This window comes from Nilaparvata lugens, chromosome 2 (genome assembly GCF_014356525.2).
Source record: "Nilaparvata lugens isolate BPH chromosome 2, ASM1435652v1, whole genome shotgun sequence".
In the NCBI taxonomy this organism is placed as follows: domain Eukaryota; kingdom Metazoa; phylum Arthropoda; class Insecta; order Hemiptera; family Delphacidae; genus Nilaparvata; species Nilaparvata lugens.
The window spans coordinates 22,726,268-22,735,950 of record NC_052505.1 but is presented as its reverse complement, the minus strand read 5'-3'; the positions used below and the strand labels follow the sequence as shown (position 1 = coordinate 22,735,950).

The window sequence follows — 9,683 nt, the reverse complement described above, 5'->3', positions numbered from 1 at the left end:
TCAAATACACGCCAACAGTGGACTGTTGGAGTCCCTCTCCAAGTCGAAGAAATTGGACATGGATGACGGTAACGAGTAGAGGCTGGGTTGCGGGGGCGTGGCCTGGTGTGGCGAGGGGGCGTGGCATGGTGGAGCTTGGCCAGGGGCGTGGCCGGGGGTGGAACCAGATGACGTCACGCCTCCCACGGGCGGGGTAGTAGGCACGGGGGGAGGCGATGGACTGTCCAGGTTGATGATGTTTGGACTGATGTAGCCAGAGCTAGTCACCGAGCTACGTCCGCCCCCAGCACCTACACTGCTGTTTGAATCTAGAAAACACAAAGTTATGTTTTAAAAATTAAAAAAAAACAGAACTGAAAAAATAAAAGAAACAGGATAAAGCATGGAAATATCTTTAATTTTACAGGTGGAGAATAAAGGACAGACCATATTAAGCATTTTCAGACGGCGGTTTTAGAGACAGTAGAGCAGGAAGCTCTCTGATTGGCTGATTAGGTTTTGAAAAAAGAAACACGTCTAAAAACCGCTTAATGTGGTCTGGCACTAACGAGATACCATTAAGAAGTTGGATGTTAATAAAAGAGGAGAACTGAATAAGTCAATTTCAATCTGTTGTTTTTTATTTTAATCACTCATTGTAGATTCTCTAACATAGAAGAATTGCTTGACCAAGTTGTAGCTTCTGTACACCTTGATATCCAAAGACCAAAGTCTTAAAGCATTCAATTCGCATTGAAGATGGCCTTATTGCAAACATATGCTCCATTTATGCTAAATTTCAGAACCAAACAGTGCATTGGTTTAAGAGACATCCATTCAGTGATATATCTTCTTCCAAGACATCACTCAATAAATGAGCTGCTTGAAAAGATGTTCCAAAGTAATGAGTTCCAACAGTTCATTCAAGGACAAATTTTTATTCAAAATCTTTTTAAATGTTCTATTATCCTTCAAACCTTAAGATACTTCTCCCAATAAGTAATAATGGATTTATGATGTAAAGTGAAAATTCTCACTAAAGAAAAGACAATACAGAAAGAAATGATGAATTAGAAAAACTGGCCAGGGATGAAGTAAAAGGTTTACTAATACTAAGATATCTATGTCACTCCATAATTTAATTGTGTTTTATTTGAGTGATAACTAACTGAATGCCAAGAAAATAAGGCTAGTTATAATAATGAAAGAGAAAGAATACTATTCAAATTTTAAATAAACTTTATGTTACCGTATCTGTATTATGTTACTAATAAAAGCAAAAATTAAGTGTTACATGAAACTAAAATATTCAAATTACAATACTGAGATTCAAGTTGATCAGTAATATTAGGTTCCATTAAATACTGTAATGATACTTTTGGAGAAGCAATCACGAAATTCATCTCCTGTTATTGAAATATTACAATATCGGTTTTCTATGTGTGGTTCAGAATGAAATTCGGGTAAACTTTGAAAAACAATCCAAAGGAGAATCAGTTGACTTTAACATTTTAACTAAATTTTCCTCATTTTATATAACATTCTACCTTCTACTTCAAGATGGACATTACCCTTGAGGGCTCTGCCATTGAAATTTAAATATATTGAGTGATAGAATAGAGGGATAACATAAGGAAAGGAAATCAAAATGCACTAAATATTGTTGATAATCATCACAATCATCATGTTGAATCTTACAATTCTATTGAATAATTTTGGTGTCTTTTTAACTGGAGATGGAGGATACTATAGAAGTACAACTACAGAAGTAAACATCTCTAAAAATAACAAATTCATACAAATCTATAAAAGAGGTGGATGAACTAATACAAAACCAAGGATAAAACAACAAGGTGAGCAGCAAAACAAGACTAAGTAAAAGAGGAAGCAGCAGACACTGAGTGAAATGAAGCAGAATAGACTAAAAAAAATATCTAGAATATTGAGATAGTATAGAATACAATAATTTGCAATCGAATACAAGATACATTAACGCACAATTTGGTTATGATAGAAATAAAAGATTGGAAAAACTGAGTCAAAGGAAACAAAAGTCTTATTCACTGCTAAATTTCTACAAAATTAAAAAATGAACACATTACTGGATCAAATAATAACTAGTTCAACATTTATGCTATTAGAATAAAGTAAAATAATACACAAAAAAGCAATAAGTCAATGAATAATTTTCTTTTCACAAAAGGTAACAGATACGTTGGAAAGAAATTATGTGCTTGAAGCAGCAAATTTTCTTAAAATTTGTTTCTTGGTAAAAGTATTTACAGATTATTTTGATGGTCAGTCAGAGATCAATAAATAAAAGCTACTAATCTAATAATTAAATAATAATATAAATCTTCATTTTTGTTTATACTATTCAGTTATATTGCACATTATATTTTCACACCGGTACAATGACTCAGACAAAAGGCACTATAATATTGTTATTGATGAGTTCGTTTGTATTGAGCTATTATTCACAAAGTTACAGATGTACAAATCATCAAATAAAAATAAATACTATTCTATATTGTCATGATTCTCTAGGAATAGATGATTTTAGTTACCTATCAATATTATCGTATTGAATCACTGTATAAACAAAAACATATTCGATATTCGTAATAATTAGTCAAAACTTTACAAACTTCCTAATAGTAAACTAAGGTAATTATGGGCGCTCCTATTCTCTAGGAATAGGTGGTTATGGTTGTTACTGAGGAGGCTACAGTATTGAATTACTGTAGAGGCTACACAAAAACATATTCGATATTCATAATAGTCAAAAATTTACAAACTTCCTAATAGTAAACTAAGGTAATTATGGGCGCTCCTATTCTCTAGGAATAGGTGGTTATAGTTGTTACTGAGGAGGCTACAGTATTTAATTACTGTAGAGGCTACACAAAAACATATTCGATATCATAATAATTAGTCAAAAATTTACAAACTTCCTAATAGTAAACTAAGGTAATTATGGGCGCTCCTATTCTCTAGGAAGAGGTGGTTATAGTTGTTACTGAGGAGGCTACAGTATTAAATTACTGTAGAGGCTACACAAAAGCATCTTCGATATCCATAATAATTAGTCGCACTTTTCAAACTTGGCAATAGTATACAAGTAGTTGAGTGAGGGTATGCAATAGTATTGCCCACCTGTGGAGAAGAGCCGGTTGTAGGCGGGTGCCGGGGCGGGGGCAGAGGAGGCGGCGGGGGCGGAGGCAGGGGCGGAGGCAGATGAGGCGGCAGTGACAGGGGCGGGAGCGGAAGGCATAGGACTGTCATCCGAGTCAGAGTCACTGAGCGTGAGGTCGACAAACACCTCCTTGCGCTTGGGAGGCGGCTCACTGCTGTCTCTGTCTGCCGTCTCTGTCTTAGTCACCCCTGCCGCTGGCCCCTCGTTGCTGGTGCACATCGGAGTATCGCCATCATCGTCATCTACAACAATTAACAACTCAAATGCTACATTGTTTATTGCAATAGCTTAACTGAACTCAAATAGTACTGACAAGGCAAACTAGTGACCAAACAAGGGACTGTTTCATTATAGTGCATACCATAACCAAGTATTTTACGTTTAGCTAGCTTATGGCTAGTTTGTTGAGTTCAATTAGAGCCCGAGGATTTTTGGCTCGAATTCCAGGAGAATTGAACGTGGAAATTGTCCACCCAATAATGAAGATGACAACTTTCGTAAACAAGATGATGATGTAAAACTTTGGTCATATTTTAATAGTTACTCGCTGAAATCTCAACATAGTATTCATGTTCAAGTTGTTTGGGTCAGGAGAAGTTGGATGCTGTCTGTTGGGTGATCAGACCAATACTTGTTCTATTCCAATTATTTTGGAACAGTGTAGGCCTTGGTGCAAATAATCGCAGTTATCTCACCAATTAATCAATTTATTACTTTAGATGATATTTGAATGGATTCATAACAGAAAAATAAGAAGACTCCCAAGGTGATTGAGTTGAATAAGTTTTGGTCCGTTATTTATCATGGCATTCAACCAATTACATCACTATTTACTAATAAGTGAAAATAATATTTAATTTATTTATTGAGATGATTAAGAAGAATACTAATTTGAGTTACACAGTTAAGAATAATTAATCGGAGAGCTTCCTGCGCCATGCCGACTCTAGAAACGCTGTATGAAAATGCCTGAAAAACGCTCAATATGTTCTGGCCATAAAGGTGCATTTTCGTTTGTGTGTAAACTTCCGCAGTCGACGATGACAGGCATTGTTGTCTGAAGACATTCTTATTGTTCAAATTTCAAGTGTGCTAAAACAGCTGATTCAATAACTTTTGGTTATTTTTGTGTTCATTATCCAAGAATCAAAACATTTCGAATAATATCAACGGTTTACCATTTCAAAGTATAAACTTGACCTCCTATAAACTAATAAACTTAATCTAATATACTAATAACTTGACCGCCTATAAACTAATAAACTAGTTACTAATAAACTCACTAGTATAAACTTAATCTACTCAATCTGAGATCCTCACCCTGACGCACCTGAAACGATCTGAGTTCCTTTACGCACAAACGAAAATGTACCTTGAGGCGTTGCCAACTCGTTGGACTTTCCACAGATGGCTCAAGTTGAGTAACTTTATATTATTGCTTAAATTTATTTATAGATAATAACTATAATATCTAGATTATGATGTGATTCAAGCAAAAATACTACTACACAGCAACAATACTCTTGACCTATTAGACCTTCATATGTACAGGTATCGTATTTTCATCTGTTTTTCAGTGTCAAAATTTCGTTACAGTATCAATCATATTGAAACTTTACCATTCAAAATAACAATGGAGTAAAATAGAAATGAAACTATATATATGTTATGCTTTTTTCAGGCCCAGTTCATTAATAAAACACACAAACAACAACATATAGACTAACTAATGAATCAAACGTACCAATTGTCCAATTCGTAAATTTTTAGCAGCTAGATTTAGCCTTTGTCTTTCGTAGCCCTGATAAGAACTGTTTTGGCCTGATTGACCGGGAGACATAGGCCTAACGTAATGTGTCCGGTCAGCAAGAATGAGCTTCAGAAGGTATCTCCCAACATCCACTCATAAAACCTTATGCGCAATCAGTCAAAGTACAGGCAATCACATAAAATGATGCAATCATCGCTAACCTAATCACAAAAATACCAAACACACCCGCCCAGCAGACTCACAGATCCAGCCGTTTGGAGGCCATCATCACAAGAATGACAACCCTCTCACCCCGGATCCATATGATGGATCCCCGTCCACCATGGCAACCCTTCGATTCGATTCAGTTCCCCAAATTCAGGTCTCCATCCTGATTTGGGTATCCAGGCGCACCCCGTGGAGGCCCTCCCAGCTACAAGTTAGATGGTAAAGGTGTTATTTTGGAGAATTTTTTTCAGAGCTGGGACGAATCAATTGCGCCCAGAAATGAAACTGACCATCGATTTCGACGGAGATGGTCTCGTCGATGGCGAGTGGCGAGTTGAGCATGCGCACTCTTGTGTCCTGCTTGGCGGCGGCCTGCGTCGACCAGGTGCCATCCTGGTGCAGAGTCACCTCCTTCGCGTCCGACGGTAGTCGGCTGCTGTTCAACATGTCCTGGCACACACAAAACCACCACACATCACACATCACGCGTCACAAAACAATTACCAACCACATGGTTTATCATTTCCATACCTTAAGCTGGGTTTTCGTTTGTGCGTAAATGCCGTCGTCGACCACGACAGGGTGAGGATCGCACATTGGGTGGATTTCAATTTGTCTAAATAGCCTAAAAGGTTATGTTTTAATGGGAGAGGTTGAGTTTATACTTTTTTATACTTTTAAATGGCAATATGTTGATATTATTAGAAATGTTTGATTTTTGAATAATAAACAAGAATAATGAAAAGTTATTCGATTAACTGTTTTAGCACAATTGAAATTTGGACAAATGAATGTCAACATGTCATATGAACATGGATATATGAATGTCAACATGCTTGACGTCGACGACTGCGGAAATTTACGCACAAACGAAAATGAATTGCCAATTTTTCAAACTGATCTGAAATATTCAAAATTACAAGACTTCTTGACCATGTAAAATAGAAACCCCTTATGCCTAGTCCACAAGCTGGCCCAGCCTAGTAGCCCAGCGTAGGCTGGTGAAGGCCAATGCTGGCAAACCATTCATGCAGCACATACTGGCGCTGGTCGCCTTCATTGGCCTTCATTGGGCCAACATGTGGATGCTGAATGATGTTATGAGTTAAAATGGTCTGAATTGAGCATTGATAGTTTTTAAACTAATAGCTTAAATATAGTTTTTGTCTATTTTACTTATAGTTTTATTTTCAATGGTCATGGTATCGTAAGTTGTAGTTTCCGTTTTGTAGTGAGAATTGGAAATCAAATACTTTATTAATAAAACATCCGAGTAAAAAAGAAAAGATGTTTCTTATAGATTGATTTTCTGTTGTAATTCAATATATTATGAAAAAGTAAAAATACAAAATGTTTTTATAGATAGATTTTTTTGTTGTCATTCAATATATTATGCGCAATAGACATGGTCAAGATAAAAAAAAAATACAACAATTTATTAATCATGCAGTATATACTAGGTGCGTACAGACGTATACACCACGAATACACGCATTTCGCTTTTCATCAGCTGACGCTCACTTATTATTTATATGTATCTTAATATATACAAATACAGATATAATAAGAATAGCATCAGCTGATGAAAAGTGAAATACGCGTGTTGGTGGCACATAAAACTGTACGTACCTCAAGAAGTGGAAGAAAGAAATCATATAAAAGAAAGACTCTCCATACCCAAATCATCCCCATTCTCGAATTGAAATTTTGTTTCTAATTGGATATTAATTCAAATGATAATGAGTGTGATACTTCATGATTTTAAATTGGATGTATTTCATGTGAATTAGCTACTTTGAATATGTTCAATGTTCAATGTCCATAAAGGAATTACTACTTCAAAGGCCCTGTTGCACAAGAGTATTAAAATTTAATGGTGATTAAATTAGAGAGGCGGAAGATGCCTTCGATTAGCACTCAATCACAATTATTTAGTTCGTAGTTTGATTCTAACAGTCAACGTTTGTCGTTTGATTTAATTTTATTCAATTTAACAACTACAAGCATAGTATTTTGATCTATACTATGATTTGCGTTTTGTTCTTTTATCTGTAATATATTATGTAAATTAACAGGACTCAATTCCCACAACCAGACTGGGCCTGTGAAAATATTCACAATATTTCAATTGTAGCTGCAGATATATTTTATTTTGTAAATGAAAATATATTTGATTTAAGTTCAAGCATTTTAGTTATTCGTCCATGTGAACTTCAAAAGTCTGTATTTGGGTTGATGTGAATAGATGAGTCCATCAGAGACATTTTGACACATGTTCAACCGGGCATAACAACCCAACTTAATTGCGATTTTTTTCGATTACTGAACAATTGTACAGAATGTGTGATCATACAGAAAAAATAGCTCAAGAAAATATTTCATTGTATAGGGCGTTTATGTTCCAATTTCCATTGTTACTCAAGCCAATAGTCCTACAGTGAAGTCCTTTATTCCGAAGTGAAAAGTGTAAATTTAAAGTATTGTGCTCACTATAACCTTAGTGTCCGGTTTCCCATTAGGGAACTTTGGACTATATACGGCGAGGTGGAACTACCCTTGGGTCTCCCCACCATTCAAAGCCATACGCTAATAATAATAATAATAGTCCTATAGTGAGATCCACGTTATAATGGTAGTGGAGGATGATAGGAGAACAACGTTGCCGATCCTCCGTCTTGTCAATACCTTCTATAGACGGTAGCTGATCGAAGCTAACGAAGACCTCACTATAGTAGTTTTTTTTGAAGTAATCGGCTTGGGTTAGCAAAAAATGGGCTTGAAATTTGGTACATAAAAGACATATACCATGAGATATCTTCATATTTCTAGTTTATTTATTCCTGGACTGAAAAGTGGACTCAAATCAATTCAAGTGAATAGCATAACCTATAATTGTTATTCATTCATAACTCTACCATTATTGTATTATCATTCATCCCATCATCATCACCTAGGCTTAAAATACTTCTAGAAAGTCGCCTTTGTAAAATAATAAATAAATTATGCTATCTTTTCTCTACATGCATATGGACGTCAAGGGTCGACGTATTTGGGTCGACGAATCAGACACATGTGCAACCGGGCCTAAAAATGCTATCTTAATTGTGTTTTTATTTAATTACCTGGAAGTATCCGTCGATGGAGAGCGAGTCGAAGAGACAGGGCCTGTCGCAGACGGGACAGACCCAGGTGGGCTTGCGCTCGTTCATCTGCAGGAAGACGGATGCGTCGAAGCACTGCAGATGCGAGCAGATGGCCGACCGACATGGCGTCTGCATACGCATCTTGCCCAGCGGACACATCAGCGACACGCGCAGTGTCGACGTCGCCACCTCGATGTCGTTGTCTTCGCTCAGCTTCTCTTTTACTGCAACACAACCGACAATCAATTTAAAAAGCTCTCACAGCTAGATGATTGATTTGAAACTAGATCATTGTGTCCAAACTTTGCCATGTCATTAAAAAAAATAACTGCATTCTATTGATATATTGATATTGATAATAAAATTGATTATTGAAAAATCTGGTGTGGTACACTCACACAACTTTCTTTGCTCATATTTGAAACTACGATCAGACTTCTGTATATGTGTATATATAATTGTTTTCAGAGTACTTTTTCCTTTGTGTAAATTGTGAAACTCGATGATTTGTTTAGTCCTCATTTTTTCAAAGTCGTCAAAACAGCTGTTCTACAGATGAAATATCTCGACTATGTATTCTTTTTATGAACGGCGCTACCTACCTCATGCACGAGAAGGAGGTTACTAAGTACATTAATCAAGGATGGGGTGGACCCCCCATTAGTTTCCCAGAAAGAAGACTCATGCCAGTTGATAGAGCTGATAGATGACTGTACAGGGTATGAATTTGAAAGAAATCGGTCAAGTTATTTTTGAGAAAATTGTGAAAAACATGGTTTTTTAGTAATTATCCGCCATTTTTCTCAAGAATATTACGGAGCTCCTGCAATTTTCTCAGAAATGAGACTCATGTCAGTTGATAGGGCTTATAAATAGCTATTCATGGTATAAATTTGAAGAAAATCGTTAGAGCCGTTTTCGAGAAAACCGTGAAAAACATGGTTTTTTAGTCATTATCCGCCATTTTTCTCAAGAATATTACGGAGCTCCTGGAATTTTCCCAGAAATAAGACTCATGTCAGTTGATAGGGCTTATGAATAGCTAGCTATCCATGGTATAAATTTGAAGAAAATCGTTAGAACCGTTTTCGAGAAAACCGTGAAAAACATGGTTTTTTAGTAATTATCCGCCATTTTTCTCAAGAATATTACGGAGCTCCTGGAATTTTCCCAGAAATGAGACTCATGTCAGTTGATAGGGCTTATAAATAGCTATCCATGGTATTAATTTGAAGAAAATCGTTAGAGCCGTTTTCGAGAAAAACGTGAAAAACATGGTTTTTTAGTAATTATCCGCCATTTTTTCCGCCATCTTGAATTGAATTTTATTGAATTTCTTATTGTCGGATCCTTATGGTATAAGGAACTTAAGATTAAAATTTCAAGT

At 36.1% G+C, this 9,683-nt stretch overlaps 1 protein-coding gene across 1 annotated transcript in view; it reads right to left on the bottom strand.

Annotated features, from left to right (window-relative positions):
* LOC111052749 (E3 SUMO-protein ligase PIAS2) overlaps window positions 1-9,683 on the bottom strand; it is a 35,934-nt gene continuing 26,251 nt past the window's right edge. Inside the window, exons 8-11 of the mRNA XM_022339506.2 lie at window positions 8,276-8,520; window positions 5,444-5,603; window positions 3,136-3,417; window positions 1-308 (exon numbers count right to left, since the gene is read on the bottom strand). Coding sequence (XP_022195198.2) covers window positions 1-308; window positions 3,136-3,417; window positions 5,444-5,603; window positions 8,276-8,520 — 995 coding nt within the window. The remainder of the gene's footprint in view (window positions 309-3,135; window positions 3,418-5,443; window positions 5,604-8,275; window positions 8,521-9,683) is intronic.